At 40.3% G+C, this 21,071-nt stretch overlaps 1 protein-coding gene and 4 non-coding genes across 7 annotated transcripts in view; 4 read left to right on the forward strand and 1 right to left on the reverse strand.

Annotated features, from left to right (window-relative positions):
* Positions 1–18,242, forward strand: part of kcnh6a (potassium voltage-gated channel, subfamily H (eag-related), member 6a) — a 35,460-nt gene extending 17,218 nt beyond the window's left edge. For 2 of the 3 annotated variants that reach the window (XM_023299482.3, XM_023299480.3), the window contains exons 7-16: positions 6,097–6,522; positions 7,973–8,390; positions 9,727–9,926; positions 11,419–11,671; positions 12,182–12,375; positions 13,667–13,763; positions 13,857–14,144; positions 15,022–15,205; positions 15,818–16,025; positions 16,873–18,242. In XM_023299482.3, the coding sequence (XP_023155250.1) occupies positions 6,097–6,522; positions 7,973–8,390; positions 9,727–9,926; positions 11,419–11,671; positions 12,182–12,375; positions 13,667–13,763; positions 13,857–14,144; positions 15,022–15,205; positions 15,818–16,025; positions 16,873–17,139 (2,535 nt within the window). In that variant the 3' untranslated portion in view covers positions 17,140–18,242. The remainder of the gene's footprint in view (positions 1–6,096; positions 6,523–7,972; positions 8,391–9,726; positions 9,927–11,418; positions 11,672–12,181; positions 12,376–13,666; positions 13,764–13,856; positions 14,145–15,021; positions 15,206–15,817; positions 16,026–16,872) is intronic. The other variant, XM_023299481.3, reaches the window with a different exon arrangement.
* On the forward strand, positions 10,098–10,169 carry trnay-gua (transfer RNA tyrosine (anticodon GUA)). Its single transcript has one exon. It is a non-coding gene; the product is annotated as a tRNA-Cys (tRNA).
* trnac-gca (transfer RNA cysteine (anticodon GCA)) lies at positions 10,970–11,041 on the forward strand. Its single transcript has one exon. It is a non-coding gene; the product is annotated as a tRNA-Cys (tRNA).
* trnac-gca (transfer RNA cysteine (anticodon GCA)) lies at positions 15,248–15,319 on the reverse strand. The gene has a single exon. It is a non-coding gene; the product is annotated as a tRNA-Cys (tRNA).
* A 2,743-nt stretch (positions 18,243–20,985) lies between the features above and the next one.
* Positions 20,986–21,057, forward strand: trnac-gca (transfer RNA cysteine (anticodon GCA)). The gene has a single exon. It is a non-coding gene; the product is annotated as a tRNA-Cys (tRNA).
* The last annotated feature ends 14 nt before the right edge of the window (positions 21,058–21,071 follow it).

Raw genomic sequence — 21,071 nt, forward strand, 5'->3', positions numbered from 1 at the left:
AAAGTCGATCTGGGTTTTTAAATCTTGTTTGAAGAGAAAGTAACAGATATGTTCCCTTTTTTTCCAGTGCAAATCATCTTCTTTCAATAGGTATTTTACAACCTAAAATGAAGTAACTAGAAGCAAATTAGTCAGAATTTCTCCTATTTTGTTGTATTATACAACAACAAACACATTAAAAAACATTTTACTGATCTTCCTTTTGGTGGATAATGCAACCCTGCACTGTACAGTCTTTTGTATGTGTTTATTGCGATTAATTTTCGATAGATTATTAATATTAGAAACACAGAAAAATACTCAGTTACCTCATTTAAAGTTCTTAATCTACTCCTTCTCCCTTTTAAGAACATTAAGAATCCACATGCAAATATTATTCATCTTCAAAATGAAACTATTAGATGCAACATCTCACCTACGTAATAGAAAAGTCCGTTCTTGGTGTTTATCCACGCGAGGTTTCAGGTTTTTCACATCTTGTTTGTGTGTTTGTGTATTTAAATGACTAATAAGTTGTGACATCATCAAGTATCAGGGGTTTTCATGCATAGATGAATTTTTTGAACCCTCAAATACCTTTTAGGCAGCCCCAAAGGAGGAATACCAGCACCAAAAGGATAGGAATGGGAAATTTAAAGCAGTATTTTAACTTTTTAACCAATTTTGGTAACTGAAGTTTCATTTATGTGCATGTACAGCAGTCCATGTCCATTCTGAGCCAGGAAAAGTCCTGTGTACATGTTTTAAATTCGTATTACACTTGAGCACAAAAAAACCTGCTGGATGATAAGTGTAAGATAAATTGAAGTGTCCCCCCTCCAACATCTACTCAGGAACACGGAGTTCTCCTGAAGTTACAGCGATACAAGCACTAGAAGTTTTACAATAAACATCTTTCAGAGGTGACAGTCCAGAGGAAGCCTGACAAACCAAGCAATTCATTCTGTCAGACACAAAACAAGCTTGTCTTAAAGCTACAGCCATGAAAGGTGCAAAAGTGCAGCTACAAGTAGAATATCTGTCAAATCTGATGACTTAGAGGAAACCTGACACGTTCAGTTCTTCATTCATCCGCTGTGTTTAAAGTCTGGACCCAAAATGCATCTCTGCAGAGAGTTTAACACTCGGTTCTAGCCTCTGTCTGGAGACTGAGAAGCTCCTGTTTCAGCTGCTTTTTGCTGGAAGATGCAGATTGCTTCTTTAAATAAAAACACTCATCAGTTGAAATAAAGAAGCGTTTAAAAGGTTCACAAGTCAACTTTTCTTTTATCGTTTCTGAAATTCATGTAACAGGCAAGTGACACTGTTGAACTTTAAAATTCCTGCTATAAATCAATCTATTTTCAGTGAGACACAGAAAATGATGGAGCCAGCGCTCTAACGTGAGCCCGGTTTGGTCCTTGTGCCTTAGTTTGAGCATCACTGGTTTATAAGTAGTGCAGGATGAGGGTGGATTTGTTGTGTGAGTGTGTGAGGATGCATATGGGGAAAGTGTGGGTGTGTGGGGGGATCGCAGATGGTCTGTGAAGCCGTCTGTGGGAGTGTAGAAGGGTCCCATTGAGATTCAGTTATGAAAGCGAGTCAAAGGGCGTCCACTGTGAGGCTATCGAGCGGCTCTCGGTGGCTTGATGCTGCCTGTGACCTTGGCCTCTGGAGCTAATGGAAGTGGAGGGCAGCGGCCTGATATCTGTGCATCTGTCCGACCTCCTGCTGCGCACTAAATCACAGTCCCTCTAAAACCATCTCGGTTTCAAGTTTTTATCCCGTTAAAACGGTTGGAATTATCTTGGCATCAAGAGATCAGAGACAAACGTCAGGTTCAGGTCACAGTGGTTCCTGCTGCTGCTGCTGGCATGTGACAACAAACTGTAGCATCAGTCAATTACCAAGTGTGAGTTTTCTAAAGACCATGTGCTTGTAACTAAATATCAAATCATGCGTTGCTTTTTTCTATTGGTTATGCTCCGTTACACAATAAAAATATCTTTATAATTGGATTTCGATTGGCACCTTAGAAAAAAAAGGGAAATGAAGGTTGTCATTGATCTTTGCCTGTATTGATTTGTCTGTTTAACATGAAGCCCACAGCAGGATTGACCTGGCTGTGTGACCTGCAGAAGCACACTATAATCAACAGCCTGTGTGTGTGTGTGTGTGTGTTTTAATGAAGCAGAAGTGTGTTTATGTGGCGCCCCCTGGCTTTGAATGAATATAGAGCAGGACAGTGTGGAGAAAACTGTAGTTTGAATTGATAGAGGTTTTGTTTTTTGAAGTTGGCAGTGTCACTTTCAGTATTTGTGTCAAAAAGTGTTTGTGTGTCATTATTCCAGAGCAAAAAAAAAGTGTGTTTGTGATAAACAACATGCTCACAATGTGGGTTATTGACAAGTCTATTAAAATATAGCTGAAGATAGAAATTCTCACTGTTTTAAGGGTTGAGTATGAGGTTCTTTCTGAGTTATTTAAATGCATTTAATCACATAATTTGATAAGAATATAAAAAGCAATGCAGCAATTTAGAAAAATGATGGTAATGTAACATTATCCCTGCAGTTTTTGCTGAAAACGTGACTGTAAAGTTTCTTCAGAGGCACCACAACATCAATATAGACAATGATTTATGTCTGAAAGAGGCAAAAGCACCAAACAAAAATGTGGTTGTAACACAATGCATGCAAACAAACATGCAAACCTTCATAATCATTTCCCCAGCAGCTGACAATAACTCAAATTGCCTATAAGCTGCAGCCAGTAATAAAAGTTTCAGGCCTAATTCAGTTAAAATCTAAATGGTTCTTGCTTTTATCGCTTCAGACGGGGTCTCCTTTGATTTTTATTGCTTGTTCAGTGCAGGAGGCGTCCTTCATAAAACGGCTGTATCATTTTTTATGAGCTTGAACGAGATGCTGTGGCGAGGGCAGGGCTTCGAGCAGGGAGGAAGAGCGAGGGAGCAGAAGGGAGGGAGATCCAGCCCGATGGACAGAGTTGGCCTCCTCCTCTGCTCTGTCTGTCTTTGTCTTCGTCTTAGTCTTGTCCTGCTTTTTACCCTGTGCTGCGCTCCAGCATGAGCATCAAGCAGAAACTTCAGCCTGTGAGTACTTCAGCCTTACTGTGTCCTCCCTGCTGTTCCCCTTAAACTCTCCTTTAGCTCCATATTCCTGTTTGTTAGCTGCTATTATTGTCCCCTTCCTCATTCTTCCTCTCTCTCTTTATTCATTCTCCGCGTTACTGTAGCTCCACAGGTGAGAAACAACCACTTTATTCAGGCTAAACTGATGCCATGTTGTGCTGGTATCCATTTTGGATGGATTACACAAATATTGGTGCAATGAATCTTTAACTTGTTCTGGTTTGATAACATCTCAGTCATGTTTCAGCTTAACTGCAGGGTTTTACGTGCATAAATATGTGTTGTGTTTGTGTTTGCAGTGTAGTAAAACTCAAAATGAGCATGCAGTAGCTAAAAATTGTAATTTTGTTGATGCAATTTGCACAAAATGAAAATGAGCGAAAGATTTTGCACTTTGCATTGTGGCTTTATCCACAAACATGTCTTTTAATGAGTTACATTCAAGCTTTTAATCGTGGAGAAACTGCAATTTCACATATATTTTGCTTTATAATGTCATTATTATCGCAGTTGCATCGTTAAGCTTCCCTTGTGTTTTGCACCTTACCCCTCTTTTCAACCTTGTACATATGAACATCTGTAAAAGCTGATCTCCTCCTGTGACAGCTGAAAAGTCAGAGTACCAGCAGAGAGCGGTTGCGTGCAAACTGGTGGTGGCAGTTGTCCTGTGGAAGTCATTATGAAACAGAGCCGGGGACCAACATCAATAACGTAAAATTTCTTGGATGAGTGAACCTTTGCTCATGTGTTTACGTTCTCATTACTGTGTTGTCTTTTCACATCTGTTCAGCTACCGTGCTTAGTTTCTGACACACGAAGGAGCTCCACAGGTTGTTGCAGGTTAAGAATTTAATACATTCTGGGGATTTCCCATCTTTTACCTGTTTCCAAATACAATGTGCTGTTTAAAACAGATCTATGGAGCAAGAGAAGTCAACATCCCTGTGTAACAATGGAAAACTATAGAAACCTTGGTTACTCTGACTGAAGTCGTGACCTTTTCTACCAAATATGGCAAAGTTCACATTTAGTCCTTGAGAAACCAACTATTTCTGGCCACTGTTTTCATTTAAGCTGGGAAAGTGAAAAGAAAAATGTATTTCTGGTGGGGATTTTTTTTCTAAATAGATGTTATCTGGCTCGACTATACTTGTGGTTCCTGTGTGACCTTAGTGGCATGTTTGGCTGCAGCCGTACTCGTCAGACAAGTCCAGCTTCTTTCCTCATAATTATGCAAACTAAAATGTAAATGAGGGTCTGACCGCGAAAGGGTTTGTGAGGAGATGGAAGCGCAGCAGTGCGCCACATCTTTTGGCTAGTTGGCTGGCGCAGGAGAAGCATGCGAAAGGAGCATTTCCACATTCACAATGACAACTCGACCTTGCCGTTAACAAGAATTAACTAAAACCACTCTTCTGTGTGCCGCTCAGTCAATGCCAGCGCTTATTCTGGTCCACGATTGACCAAAACGCTCACAGCAGGGGTCACATGGCGCAGATAAAGTGGAGGGTCACGTGGTGCAGCAGGGGCAGGTGAGGCTCATTAAAAAGGGCGGTTAGGAGAGGATGCAGTGAGGACAGAACTGGGACTTCAAAGCTTGATTGTGGTGTTCGTCAAAGTCAGATTTGAGATTTTACTGCGAGAAGGTGATGCAGGGAAGGGGATGGCCGCTGCACCGCAGGCAGGTAGGGCTGCAGAGGGTCTGGAGGAGCCTCTTCCTCGGCTGCTGTGGTCGACACCAGGATGAAAACCTGGACACGGAGGCTCTTATAGTCGTACCGGTCAGTGGGATCTCACTCATCACTGACTCAGTCCCTGTTTATTCACTGCTTTGTGTTGCTCTGCCTGGTAAAGGTGCTTGACTTGATGTTTTGGCAGCACTGGATGAGGATTTGTTTATCGGCGCTCTACAAGAGAACAGGCTGAAATTGTTTTTTAAAGTTTTGCTCCATTAAAAATGTGTCACAGTAGGAAAACTGTGTGTTGCTAACAAGCTGTGACATTACCTCATGCCAAAATTCAGAATCAATTTGGAAACTCGCAGCTTTCTTTGGCACAGAGGGTTTTCCATTAAAGTCTGATTGAGTGTAAGTAATTGTGAAACCCCAAAAATGTGCACAGCTGCTTATTTATGCAGAAACATTTTCCCTGCCAGGCAAAGTGATACTGTTTGTTATCTTGCAAGACAACATTGAATCAGAAGTTGGGACAAGTTGGGCTTTATTTTAAGGAAAGAGTGTGTAAAGCAAATATAAAATTTCATTTCTACTCTTAAACCGGGCAGCTGTTAATCACAAAAACTCTACGCTTTGTGTTTCCTGCAGCTTAAAAAAAAACCATTTTGCTGAAGGCTTTTCTTGTGAAATACCAAAGTTTGTTTTCATCTGTGCCTCAGCTTCAGCTTAGTTGCTCAGTTTTGTGTATGTGTAGCTGTAGGAAAAGCACTACCAGTGAGTTTTTTGTTTGTGTCATGTTATACAGAAGATAGATTAAACGGAAAATTGCATCAGTATATGGTTTTAAAAACATTTACAATCTCTGCCGTTTACACACAAATCAAGAGTGGAGTGTAAATTACGGTGCAGTGCAAGAATTTTAAATCTCATCTGTGAGGGCTGAACTTGCTAAAAAATTTAAACTCTTAAAAAATTAAACTTGGCCATGAAAGCTATATTTAGTTAATGATAGTTAAATGATAATGCTAATTAAAAATTTTTGCTAGACTGATCAAATACCGATTTTATTCCCTACTTTTTATCCAATGCCACCTTTGTTCTTCTGGATCATGTTAGTTGCCAGTTTTTCCTGATTACAGAGCGCTCAAGTGTCGTCACTTTCCACCCTCTAATAAGTTAACAGACAAACCAGCTAATGGACAAACTTCTTCCTATCTGCTGTGCATGCTTCAGTTCAGTCAATTAAACTTCATGGTTATTAAACAAACCTCTCTTCCCTCCTCTCCTCAGGTGTTGTCCCTCGGTGCCGACGTGCTGCCGGAGTACAAGCTTCAGGCTCCACGCATCCACAAATGGACCATCCTGCACTACAGCCCCTTTAAAGCGGTGTGGGACTGGGTCATCCTGCTGCTGGTCATCTACACGGCCATCTTCACGCCGTACTCGGCCGCCTTCTTGCTCAACGAGGTGGAGGAGGACCGCAGGAGAAGCTGCGGCTACACCTGCAACCCGCTCAACGTGGTGGACCTGGTGGTGGACATCATGTTCATCGTGGACATCCTCATCAACTTCAGGACCACCTACGTCAACCACAACGACGAGGTGGTCAGCCACCCGGGACGCATCGCGCAGCACTACTTCAAGGGCTGGTTCCTCATCGACATCGTGGCCGCCATCCCGTTTGATCTGCTCATATTTCGCTCTGGTTCGGAGGAGGTGAGAAAAAAAATACCTCAGTCATCGACACATTGCTTTTCCTGATGTTTTCCTGTTTATCACAGCAGATAAAAGATGACAAAATCCGTCTTGGCATGCTACTAATATCATCACAAGCGGCTCTCGTTCATTTAAACCTCAGGTGAAGCCAGTGAACCATTATTAATGTGAAAAGCAACACCTATTCTTCTGAGAAAAACTTATTAACTTCAGGCAGGTTAAGTTAGTTGTATGACGTCCCCCCTGCCTCTCCCCATGTATTTCTTGTCTCCATTGTTTTTGCAAATGTAGGAATAAAATAAGAAGAAGCACCCTATTTTTTGCAGCTTTAACTGAAAAAGTATCCTCAAATTTAGTCTGCAAAAACTGCATCACTGTAAATGGCCAAAATGAACAACTTCAGGACCTATGGATAGGAAACTCTTGAGAGAATCTTTCAATGCAACAAGTAACTTGATTCTTATCATAAGGACAGCTGAGATTTTAAAAATTGATGCAAAAATTTTTCTTCCCTACAATCAAAACTGCAAATTAGTGGGTAAAACCAGCCATATAAGAATGATTCAGTGGCCCTGATATTAATATAGCTGATCTAAAAGTTCTACCCAGTGTGATGCAACAGATGATGAAGCACAACAAATGTCAAATGCATTTTAGTCTTAGTTGTTCCATCTGGCTTCTTTGGTGAATGTGCTGCACTTGGCAACCGTCTAAAATCTGCAGCAGCTGCGTTTTAAAACAGATATGGCCTGATCCAGAGACAGGTTCCTCTCGGGTGAAGAGGTTAATTGAAAGGTGCAGTAGAAATTGCAGGACAATAGTGGACAGTAAACAGAAGAAATGTGTATCCATTGTCAAGGAAGACAATCAGAAATCCTCCTGAGTTGCAGATGCTAGTGGTCGGCTGTCTTCTGAATCATTCTTTGCACATTTACTGAGCAAACACACCATTTACAGATCCATTACTGGCTTCTCTGAATTAAAAACTGCTGCCAATCTCAAAACGTTGTAAAATATCCTCCATATTGTACTCTAGAATTGGTTGTTAAATTAACTGACAACAGCAAGCAGGTCATGTAATTTCCAAGCCATAGTGGATTAGAAGCTTTACCACCATCATGCAGCAGTGCAAGACAATTACAACAAAAATTTGAAGCACTGCCTGAGTTAAACATATGAAAATAGAAGAACAATGTGTAAAAAAAGTACATTCTCAAAAGTAGAAACAACAGAACATTGTAAAACATGTATACAACAACTGCACATTAAGACATTTAGAGTTCTTGAGATGCAGTGAATCCATTAATTGAATCTGTCCTATTTTATTTCCATCTCAGCTCTTTGCATGTGTGAATACACCGAATCTGCAATAAAAAAATGTTTAAGATTCTTGTTTAATGGACTTTTTCACCAGTCTGACATTGTTTTCTTCACTGACTGCCTCCTCCAGCCTCAGACAACTACTCTTATTGGATTGCTGAAGACAGCCAGACTGCTGAGGTTGGTGCGAGTTGCCAGAAAGCTGGACCGATACTCAGAATACGGAGCAGCCGTCCTCTTCCTCCTCATGTGCACCTTCGCCCTCATCGCTCACTGGCTGGCCTGCATCTGGTACGCCATCGGCAACGTGGAGCGCACCAGCTCCGCCCGCATCGGGGGCATGAAGATCGGCTGGCTGGACAACCTGGCCGACCAGATCGGAAAACACTACAACGACAGCGACGCCACCTCAGGACCCTCCATCAAGGACAAGTACGTCACCGCCCTGTACTTCACCTTCAGCAGCCTGACCAGCGTCGGCTTCGGCAACGTGTCGCCCAACACCAACCCAGAGAAGATCTTCTCCATCTGCGTCATGCTCATCGGCTGTGAGTAGAGCAGGAAGAGGGTCTGAGGGTGTAGAAAGAGGTTTTGTAGCAAAGTTCAAAGCTTCAGTCTTCAAGTGACACTTTCATGTAAAAATACAGACACTCCACCTTTTTACAAGACTTGTGTTTGTATTGTGAAGCTAAATTTGTGCCTCTGAAACCTAAAATTAATGGAATTCTTCTTGCTTGTGTTCCATCTCTCAGGTATAGTAGGGTGTAAAGTATTTTTAAAATGAGGAATAAGTGAAAATATACTCAAGGAAAAAACATTTTTACAGACTTTTATTCAACTTTGTTGAAGTGGTGACAAAATACCATAGTCAGCCAGTGTGCATTATTATTAAATGAAATAACAAAACTAATCTTAAATATAGTCAAATTCAGTAATTAGTCCAAAATGTGACAGATTGAGTTTAGATGATATAAAATATCTACTTAAATTCCACTAAAAATTTGGTTTCAAAAAGGGGTGTCACAGTATAATGGTATTATCAATAACTATTATATTTTAAGCATGAAATATTGATATCAAGTTACTAATACACATATGATGATTTTGTAAACAATCCAGCATCACCTCCCTGCACTTATATGTTGAGTTTAAGTCATTTGCCAAAAAGAGATAAAACTTGTAATTGAGTTCAAAATTCAAGAAGAATTTTGACAGATTTTGCTGCAGATATGAAGATAATATCATTACTGTGAATTATCCAGGCAACAGTAATCATGCAGGGAAAATCTAATATCACGACAGCTCTGCTTTAAATGATCACTTTTGTAAAAAAGGAAAAAAAAACAGGTTTTACATAAGTGGTCTCAGCATGCTAGAATTCATTCTTACTTTTAAAAATTACACTTGTTTTTATGTACATACATCCAACATGTACAGTCATCTATTTTAATCTATTATCTATTTTTGCCTTTCTTTGATTGAATCAAAGTTATCTATATAGCATGTTTTAAAATAACATGAGTGCTGTATGTGATATATGACAGGCAATGACAAAAATATGCACTAAAAAGACTGAACAGGATAAAACTTGCAAATTGACCATGAAATAATTAAAAAACAAGGCAAACAGACAACAGCTTCTAAGATCAAACTCTAAAATAAAGTCAGTCTAAGAGACTAAAATAAGACCAGTCATTAAAAACATGCATGTTTTGAGATTTTTCAAATGGAGGAGTAACATTGGGTAACTGTGGGTAGAGTCAGTGAAATATGACGTGAAACAGATTCTCCTGGTTCTAATTAAAACTAGGATATTGTAGTAGACACCTGAATCCTGTGGCTCCCAGAACATCCCCAGCATACATTGTTTTCTGTTCTGTGCAGCTCTGATGTACGCCAGCATCTTTGGGAACGTGTCGGCCATCATCCAGAGACTTTACTCCGGCACGGCTCGCTACCACACACAGATGCTGCGCGTCAAAGAGTTCATCCGTTTCCACCAGATCCCTGGAGGCCTGAGACAACGGCTGGAGGAGTATTTCCAACACGCCTGGTCCTACACCAACGGCATCGACATGAACGCTGTAAGTCATGCACACACACGGTATAATATTATAGTTAACTGTGGGGAAGATCTCCATGTTTTGGTTGTTGGTAATGCTTAGAAATATGACACATGCATGTTTATTGATGCGTTTATGCACAAATGTTCTATTGAAAATTATTATTTTGATCTCTGAGTTACAGGCTCATGTGGGGGTATAGCTCAGCGGTAGAGCATTTGACTGCAGATCAAGAGGTCCCCAGTTCAAATCTGGGTGCCCCCTAATGTGTAGTGCAAATTTAATTTGTGCTTGTGTGTGCATTTATTGCTGAAACAGATGCTGTAGCACTGTATGTGCACACATTATCAGACTTTACAACAACTACTCCCAGTTCACGCTGGCGCAATGTCAGTTCATTCAAACATGTGTAATATGAGCATTTTATACATTTTAAAGACTCTACATACTTAAAATTCAGTGCAATATCAGTATTTTCTACTTATGGAAGAAGCTGTACAGCGTCAACAGTACTTATGTATATTTCTTCTTTATTGTTTTAAACTTCTTTTTAAGTTACTTTACTGTACGTTTTTGCCTGATCCCCTTTGCTGTTGTAACGCTGCAACTTTCTCGCTGTGGGACTGTTAAAGCCTTATCTTATCTTAAAGCTGACTTTATAAATGAAACCTATATTACAGTCTCCTATACCAACATATGTTACAATGTTTGCTTTGCTCACCTGTTTTCAGCATTATCTTTGCTATTCTGTGTCTGACCTACAGGGGCTGTTTGCCTTGTTCTGTGCTGCTGCAGTGACCCTGTTTTCCCTCATTGAACGTTCATGTAACTTTATCAATGATAACCTGATTTACCGAGGTTTAACCAGTTTTTCTGTGTCACAATGCAAACCAGAGTTTGTAAAAAAATCCAACTAAACCATTATGACACTCAATTTTTTTTTCAGTTCACTGCATTTTGGACTTTATTAAGGACAACAGCTCATGGGGTTCCTCATCTTCAAACAGATTTTAGGCATCCTATATACATATATTGCTTTGATCCAGAAATAGGGCTATGCAGGAGGGGGTATAGCTCAGTGGTAGAGCATTTGACTGCAGATCAAGAGGTCCCCAGTTCAACTCTGGGTGCCCCCTTTTCATTTAGACCCAGCAGTTTCCACTGAGGCTGCCACGGTGAGAGACCCATATTTTGCGGATGATGTGCGTCACATCGCCGCTTGGGCTTCTGCTGCTCAGAGCGGCAGAGCATGACGCAGCCGGAGAGCAACATTAGCGGCTGCCAGTTCGATGTGAGAGTAGATAATCACTGCTGCCCTTTAAGCCCCGCCTGAATCAATCGCACACATCGCTCTCCTTCTCTCACCCCTCAGGTTCTTTATCACAAACCTCACAGATTCATTTTTCACTTTTAGATGACTTGGTTTGAAAACTACTAGAGAAAAAGATGCACATTAAACGATGAATACATTGTGGGAGGATTTAAATTCTCCTTATTCTCTGTTTTTCTGCAGGTTTTAAAGGGTTTCCCTGAGTGTCTGCAGGCCGACATCTGCCTTCATTTGAACCGCAGTTTGCTGCAAAACTGCAAAGCGTTTCGAGGTGCCAACAAAGGCTGCCTGCGGGCTCTGGCCATGCGATTCAAGACCACCCACGCTCCGCCGGGTGACACTCTAGTCCACAGCGGGGACATCCTCACTGCCGTCTACTTCATCTCCAGAGGTTCGATAGAAATCCTCAGGGACGATGTCGTGGTGGCCATACTGGGTGAGCTGCTTACTCATTTAAATAATGGGCAAATCAGAACAAACATTTGTGAAACGAAAATTGTGACAAATTCATGTATTATTTCAGAATCATTTGGGGATTTTTCCTTTGTCTTTCTGTTTTTGTTTGCTTTCTTTCTGCCAAGCCTCAGCTGCAAGTGGCATTGGCCTTTACACCCCGCAAATACAACACACACTTCTCCCTGTTGTTGTGTCGCCAGAGGTGTTTGGGCACAGCTCCACTTCCATTCCACAGTGGCATTGATCATCAATAGGGTCAGCACTCAGATCTAGGCTGCACAGGTCATTGTTTGTGGGGACCATTAATTTGTGCTGAGCTGCAGCAGCATTGGGGGGCAGTGTCACTGTCATTTTACTTTTTGGGGTTTTTTTTAGCTTCTGATTCATACATCGTGTTGTCAGTCAACTGTTTCCACTTTGTCAAACATTTATTGATTTACTGTTTCTCTTCCCCTGTGCTCATCTTTGCTTTTTGCTGTGATTTATGCAGGAAGGAACGACATATTCGGTGAGCCCATCAGTCTGTACGGGAGGCCGGGGAAGTCCAGCGCCGACGTGAGGGCTTTGACCTACTGCGACCTTCACAAGATCCTCAGGGACGACCTGCTGGAGGTGCTCGACATGTATCCTGACTTCGCCGACATGTTCTGGAACAATTTGGAGATCACCTTCAACCTGAGAGATGTGAGTGCCACCAGAGGGCGACGTTGCACACAGCATCCTTCTAGCGTTTTCTTTGACTCAAAAAACAAGTTATTGCACTTCATGAGTCAATGAATGAAGAAAATCTAAATAGATGATTTGGAGTTTTTATTGTGAGAACATGTGGATGCAAAAAGATTTTGAGTGGGTTTTTCAGACTCCACAAACACAACACATACGCACAAAAATTAACTCTCTGAACCACAAAAGGTTTAAATGGCATCATCAAAATTAGAGAATTTGTCAGTCAGAAATAGTCAAGACAGAAAAAAATTGGGGGAATTTTAACTTTTCATCAGTCCTCAAACTACTCATCTATGACGTGTGGAAAACCTAACCAAATCTGACATTAAAATTGTTGTATTTCTTGGAAATAACTTTTTCTGCATGTGTAATTCAAAAAATATATATAAAAATAAGGTGTTTCTTTTAACTAGATTCTGTAAATAATGATAATAAAGAAAAGAAAAGCACTCATAGAGCGCAATACTCCACCAAAACTGCTCCGTCGTTGTATCATTTCAGACGGATAAGTCCCGATAAGTCCTTAGCGGTGGATTTGTACTAGGATCACAATCATGTGATCGTCAGCAGGCAGCTGACGTAGTGTTCACTTGTTGTCATAGTTACAGTGACACTGTGCCGCTATCTCACAATGATACAGAAATCGTTAACAAATGTGTGGATCCAGACTGTAAGCCGCATCACTGCCAGAATCTAATCAGGTGGTTCTTGTGTCATTTCTGACTTTCCCTGAAAATTACCTCCAAATCTATTTGTCCATTTTTGCGTAATTTTAGTAAGTAAGTAAGTACAATTAGTTTGTATAGCACCTTTCACAGATACAAAATCACAAAGGGCTTTACAGCAATAATAAAACAAGGATAAAAACATGTTGCACACAGACAAACAGATGAACAGAAGAACAAGCGTACGTCAATTGTCACATAACTCTGCCACGTTCCTTGGCGGAGTATTAAATTCTGCACGCTTTGGCACAACTGAAAAATCCATGACTGACTCAGCTGTAATCAGCAGTCACTTGACTATAACTTTGAGAAATATGCCCAGAAACTGCTTAAGGTTCAGAGGGTTAAGCAGTAAACGTGAAAAGATCACAAAATCACCTCTTAACTCACAATTATGCAAACTTGTACTTTACTGGAAAGACACAGACTCCAAATTTGTGACAAACATCATAGACTTATCAGATAATATATGTTCCTTTAAGCATGGTTTGTATTTTTGAATTACTGAAGCTGATATGTATCAGGCAGATAGAGTAAACCAGACAACCCCGGGCAGGGACTCTGAATGTGGCTACCGTCTGACGAGGCACCGGCGCTCCCTGCGTCGCCGAAATAGGCCAGGTGGGTGAGAGACATGATTTAGCACATTTCTAAATGTTTACATGTCTCTATATTGTTTCATCGTGTCTGTTCGGTGACTCTCTATCTGCACAGACGGGATGGATCGTGAAGACTCCTACCCAGATCAGTCTTGTCCGATGGCGAACCACCACCGGGGCACCATGACAGGATCTCACTGGGAAGACCTCTGCAGCAGCGCTAGTATCTGCTCGCAGTCCAGTGATGAGGAAATGAAGCCTGTAGGACACAGTAAAGGAGAGCCGTACCCACCCGGGGGGGACACCAAAGACTACCCACCAGCTGTAGTCAACCTGCTGCCTCACAGCGGACCCTCTGCTGGGATGGGACCACCAGTAGACCTTGGGGGTCCTCCATACTCAGGCAAAGACGACCAGCAATCCATTCATCACTCATGTCTGCTTAGTCACTAATACCCTAAAACATCTTAGTGCTCTACCACACAGTTTTATCTGTGTCCACTTTAGAGGTAGTCTCCAAAATAGGTCATAGTTTCCCAACCGACTTTTGCTGCTACACGTCATTCTCTGCTATACAAGTGGCATTAGACACCACATTCTTCTTTCTTTGAGTACAGTGTTGACATGTAAACCTCATGTGATGACACACTGCAGTGAAATTAGGATAAAACACTCAGGAGGTGAATCTCCTTCCTTCCTCCTTCTCTTTACTCTCTGAATTATTATTTGAATTTGAATTATTTGAATTATAGCGAGTTTCTGGGTGGAAATTTGAGTCATTGGAGCTCAGTGCCACAACAGGTCCAGAGGAGTTAAATTAATATCCAAAGTTCAGGTTTAAATCGATGTTGTAAAATGAAATGCACATAAAAAACACACACAGTTAAAACTGGAGTTAAAATTCATTAAATGCCATCTGAAAATGGCTCCAAAATGAAAACAATTAGAGGAACTTTATAAAACATTTGCGCATTTTTACATGTGGAATTTAAAGTGTCTGTTGGAACTAACTAGAAGTTAAGTAGAAATAGGATGTAAACTTACATTACTAGGTAATATACATTTAAAATTTCAACACTACCAATACTAGCAGAAGTAAAACTGAAACTAAAAGAAACAAAAGCAAAAGGAGCATCTAAAATGAAACAAAACTAAGCCAACAGAGAAATAAGAACTCTAGTAACCTTGTGACAGTCCCTCTTGCCTACATTTGTACTTCAAATAATAGTGAAAAAGTGTTTCAGAAATGAAATATGAACTCTTGTTTTCCTACTGCACAGCAGCAGCTCCTATCAGCATGTCCGGCCTCTATGGATACTGGCCAGACCGCAGAGCCAGTCAGTTCTCAGACGGTCAGAGGCGACCGTCGTCGGTCAGGGCCAGTTTTCACCCTCCACCCTGCGCTGAGGACCGGCCGAGCGAGCTGGAGTCCAGACTGGAGCTGCTGCAGTCCCAGTTAAACCGGTAAACTGCTTTTTATGTTTGTTCACAAGAGTGATAATAAAGAGGGGGCACTCGGATTTGAACCGGGGACCTCTTGATCTGCAGTCAAATGCTCTACCACTGAGCTATACCCCCTGTGCTGTAATGTCCTGGAGGTGGAGGCTTTCAGTTTTACCGTTTCAGTGTCACAGTTTCCTTTTTGGTAAAAAGCTCCACCCTGTAATGCGTCTGTGTTTGCATATCAGTTCCCAGCTGCAGGCTCACACAGTGTGAGATACATCAGTGTAGGAAAAATGGAGGAGAAAGATGAGGAAGGAAAGACAGATATAAGAAAAGGTCAAAGGTCAGACTGTAATCATAGGAGAAATCTGTAAAGTCAGTCATATGTACTGCCTTTTTAGCTGTGTATATATTTATATATGTACAAGTGAGAGATAGTATAGAGAGAGCAAGAGAGAAACCTAGTGGACACTTATTTAACAGCAGACAAGGAGATAATAAACATACAGTTAAGGACAAAATGAATATTTCCAAAGTGTTTCCTAACTGAGGAACTGACCTGTCTGTGTTGTGCAAATGATGTCCTTTAACTTAGTCATGCTTTCCTGTTGTCCTGTTTTCTATCCTGTCCAGGCTGGAGACCCGTATGACTGCAGACATCAATGTGATCCTGCAGCTCCTCCAGAGGCAGATGGCCCCGGTGCCTCCAGCCTACAGCGCTGTGTCCCCCAGCCCTCACCCGCCTCACCCCACCTCCCTGTACAGCACCGGAGCTCCCACCATCCACACCGTCCCTCCGATGCAGCCGGTACAGATCGACAGCCCTGCCTCACTCATACAGGTGCTGTGATTAGGATTATCACAACTTTACTGCGCTGTGCACATATATAAGGTGTTTTTGGTCATCTGTTTTTAACGGAATTTCATTGTACAAGCCTGTCTTTAGATGAGACAGGGAGAATCCAGGAATTTTGATGGAACATTACAATAGTATATAGTGGATTATTGCAGGGTTTTTTTCAATTTTGACACTTAAATGCAATAATATTTAGTGGAATTATTGCAAAAATTTAAAGGATCTGAATGCTTAATTCAATTTAAAACAAGAGGCAACAAGCAGTTGGCCTAGAAATGAAAGTGCAGCTTATTGTATTTAGTAATATGTGTAATATAATGTAAATTAATAATTTTAAAAATTTGTGACATTTTTTCAGTCCCCAATGTACTTATTTTTGCTGATTTATTGCTGTAACTTTACAGCCTCACGTTGTAAAAGAACAAATTACCATTTATAAAAATAATGAATTTTGAAGCATTTGCATTTTTTTATAGTCATCGTGTAAATAGTCTTTTTTTGTAATTTAGCAGATATTATCTGTAATTTAACAAACAGGAAAATCTGTAAAATAGCAGATTAGACTATTCAGAATTTCCAGTCTTTAATATACATATTTTTTTTTTATATAAGGGAGATATCTATAGTTTCCTGATTTAATAGTGTAATGGTACATTGCTGTAAAAGTACATATCACCATTTATTTTTTTTTAAAAATCCCATTATTCATGCGATTGTTATTTACACTTTTGGCCTGGATTTTTTTTCTTTCCTACAGTGACCATTTAAATTCATTCTTTTTTGTGTGATTTTTCCAAGGAGTTAAAAACTGAATTCTCCTTTGTCTCTCCAGAGTCCAGACTCTGACTTCAAGCACAAATCCAAGGACTCCCTGTCCAGCGGCATCCACCTCACTGTGGCGTCAGACGACACCATGTCCATGTCGCCGGAGGCCGACCCTCCTCGCCTGTCCTCCGTGGACCTCACCCCCCCTCAGCAGCCTCCCGGACTGCTGTGCGGCCCCCAGCGCTTCCCCTCCCTCCCCGAGCACCTGGAGACCTCCACAGAGATGCAGGAGATCCAGAGGCACGTGTCCGACCCGGTCCTGCCGGGCAGCTAGAACCGCTAACTCCACCCAGCAGCGCCCAGTCTCTGGACGATTCAGCCATACGTTCCCCCAGATCGTCTCGTCTCTCCCCCTGAAACCTCCTCTCCTGTTCAGATGCTGCTGTGGAGCGTGGGACGCCTGGACTTCCACGCCACAGAGGGTTCAGAGTGCCTCCTGTTTCTTACGCACAGACTCAAAACCCCTCCGCCTCTATAATCCCTGTGCAGCGAAGAGATTACTCCTCCCAGCAGGGCGGAACAAGTGTGAAAACCAAGCAGTCACTGGATCTGAAAGCTACACAAACTGCATCCCTGAAGGACAATTTCACATTTGAAAAATGATCTGCGTTCACTTTGTATAAGAATTGCACATTTAGCATAGAAAGAAATGTATTCATTTATCTGGAACGGAGATTATTTTCATTTTATTAGAGATGTGTTTAAGGAGCACAGTAAATGTAACTGTTAGGTTCCGTGTTGTTGTGGTGTATGTTGAATAATATCAAAAGGCAAAAGGCTGAGAAAGATGAAGGTTTAAGGAGAAGTTAAGAAAAACAACATAATTTTCATCTCATCTTCCCTGTCGTGACTTTCTGACATGAATCAGTAATACTTGTTAGGTGTGTCATGTGATCATGAGAAAGTATTACAATGTACACAATCAAACAGTGCTGAAAAACCTCACTTTCTTGTATATTTACATGTAGCTCAAACAGTTTTTGTCTTTCCAGTTTCTGTCTGTTCATCTGCTGTTCGGCTCAGACTTATTTTTGGTCTCATTGGTTTCATAATGCACCCGATGTGTTTTTCTGAAAGTGCCAACGCTGGAGGATGTTGTTTCGACTCGCAGTGGATCGACTGTAAAGGGAAAAACTGCAAAAGGTTGTGAGAGATCAGCTGAGTGACAAGAGAAGTGGATGGCGGCTGTCGGTCACATGCAGGCTCAGAGACGAGGCTTGTAAAGATGATTTCACAGTTCCAACCACGAGGTGAATGTAATGACTTTTGAAGCATTTATAATTCTGTATAATGTTTCTTGAAGCACAAATTCCTGTTATCTTTTTTTTTTTTTTTTTTTTAGATTAAAGACACACTGGAGAGTTACTGAATCCAAAATGCTTTCATTTTCCAAGTTACTCAGCAAAGCACTGAAACACCGTGAATGTGAAGTAGCAGAATGAGCACAGCAGACGCTAAACATGAGTAAATAAATGGCACATAAGTAGCATGAAGCAATCAAATCTAACTCTTAAATATAGTACACGGGAGTCTGCTATATATCTGTGTTTGTAAAGTCAAACCACTGTTATTTATATAGCATATGTAAAACAGCAGACGTTGAGCCAAAGTGCTTTCCAGTAGGGAAAAACTAGTAACATTAGAAATTCACCCAACGAGTTTAAATATGAAAGTTAAGACCCCACAGTATTATATATTATCTAAATTTATCAAACTAATTAGCATACCTAGGTTAAGACCTAATCGTTATTTATTATACAAATATTATGATTAATGTCCCACAATATAATTTAATTTACAAATTTACCTGACGACATACGAGATGATATATATAATACACGTTCACCAGATTAAAGCCCTATAATGTTATATATAGGGCTGTCAAAATTAACACGTTACGGATTAATTTATTATCGTGATTAATCTGATTTTAAAAATGTAACGTAATTAACGCATCTGCAGTGCATAATGACTCCAAATCCCTGAAAGGTCTCTGGCAACGCATTTCGGTCAGTTTGTCCAAGTAGACTTGCCGTCGCGCATGCGTAAATGGGCAGTTGAATCGCCCCAGTAGTGGCAGAACCAAACAACTCCACGTGGAAGACGGTAAACATTAGGGCCCCACTGATTTATCGGCAGATTATAGCCCTTTTCAAAATAATCATCATCAGCCGGAGTTTTGCCGATTCAACGCCGATATATCCCTAATTTCTCATAGACAGTAAATGCTGTTCAGTGTCAGAGTCGCACAGAGTGATGTACTGGAGTAAGCTACAGCCAGGCAACATTACAGGAGTGGGCTGAGCCGACAGGTAAGTTTAAAACAACGTTGTGAAATTAACAATGACTCAACATGTCTCCCGTTTCAGTTCAGAGAAAAAGTTAAAATGATGAACATTACTGTCTGTAACCGTCATGCTGTCACTCTTAGTTTTACTTTGTCAGAAAATACTAGAACACAGTGACCCAGGCTGTAACAGCAACTCAGTGTTGTTATGGAGGAACATTAGTGTCAGACTATTTGTCACCATTATATATTTAAAATGCAACTCTGTCAAAGATGACATGTTTTACATCTGAGAAAGGTGTCTCTGCTTTTATTTTGGTTCATGAGTCCTAAATATAATGAAGTAGAGAAAATGTGATTTAACGTTAAAGGGCATCGGAGGGCGGATGTTTTGACTTCACTCATTATGTTGCTTATATACAGCATATATATATATATATATATATATATATATATATATATATATATATATATATATATATATATAAAATGTAAAAAATAATAGCAATTTGAACAATTATATTACATTAGAAAATAGTCCAATATTACAGTCAAACAGTACAAGAATTAAATATTATTTGTAACGTTTGGGATTTTTGATGTGGACATCGTTTAGTTTTATTCTGTGTTCAAGGTTTTATTTTTTTATTGCCTACATGTAAAATAATGTTTTTCTCTGTGATTTAGCTAGTTATTATCTGTACATAATCTATAAAATAACCACATATTGATAAATAATTGTTGTTACCCTGTTGACTGCTGGAAAAATCCAATCCAGTTTATTTTTCTAAAGGGTTTTTACAGAATAATTAAATCCTAAAACAGAGACTGATAGAGTGACAAACCCTTGCATTTGTTGACCCTTTAAGATTTGCATTATGTTTACCTAGTAGTTTGAATAATGTTTTTTTTTATATTTGTTTTTTACTCTCAAGACCAGTTACTACCACCAGGGTTGCACCTAAACAAATAATGTAGTGTGGAATCTTGGAGGTTTGGCAAATATTGCACATATACAATAGCTTTCTCTGTCATTGTCATAGGTATATCTAGGTAAAAATCATTCATGCGTAACACACCAAATAAATCAGTCCTGTTTACATACAGCGAATGACTTTCAGCAGCACTATTGTTCTCGAGATTTGAAGATGTATGGATGAATTGCTCCAATATTATTTTTCTGTTGTCCTGTGCAGTTTTTAGTGTTTTAGCAGAGATGTAGATGAACAGCCACAACCTCAATTATGCATAACTTTGAACTATAATACACTTTATATGGACAAATATGTAAAATGTACCCCCTGTATTTATATACCAGTCTGAAACCTGTTTATTTGTTGTATAGTTGACTTTTTATCCCGGGGCTCGGTGGAGATTGACTCACCTTTGGATCCAGCCTTAAGTAGACATTCAAATAACTGTTTTTGGCACTTTATAGATCAACACATTCGAGATAAATCTGCAAATTCTAATAGAGGTAAAAGTGTAGAGTTGCATCTAGGCCACTTTTAAAATGAAGGAATTACTTTAATGAATAGAAACTTGTAAATATTTAACTTTGATGTAAAAAGTTTTATGGGGTTTAAACAGCTGGAAAGTAGCTTTAAAAGGAACATTCACACAGATAAACTGTCAGCACATTTGCTGGTTCATGGAAAATAGAGGTAACACTTAGCTGCGTGGTTCTGCCTATACAGGAGGAACATGAATGTTGGCTGCTGCTGGGAACTGATAGTAAAACACAGCAGGAGAGGGAGGAGCTTTACACCTCATATGGAGAGAAACACTGGCCAGTGGAAACACAGAGTAACACATCAGCCTGGTCTCTCCAGAGGGGGTATAGCTCAGTGGTAGAGCATTTGACTGCAGATCAAGAGGTCCCTAGTTCAAATCTGGGTGCCCCCTGGGTGTATTTATTC

Source organism: Amphiprion ocellaris, chromosome 19 (genome assembly GCF_022539595.1).
Source record: "Amphiprion ocellaris isolate individual 3 ecotype Okinawa chromosome 19, ASM2253959v1, whole genome shotgun sequence".
NCBI lineage: Eukaryota > Metazoa > Chordata > Actinopteri > Pomacentridae > Amphiprion > Amphiprion ocellaris.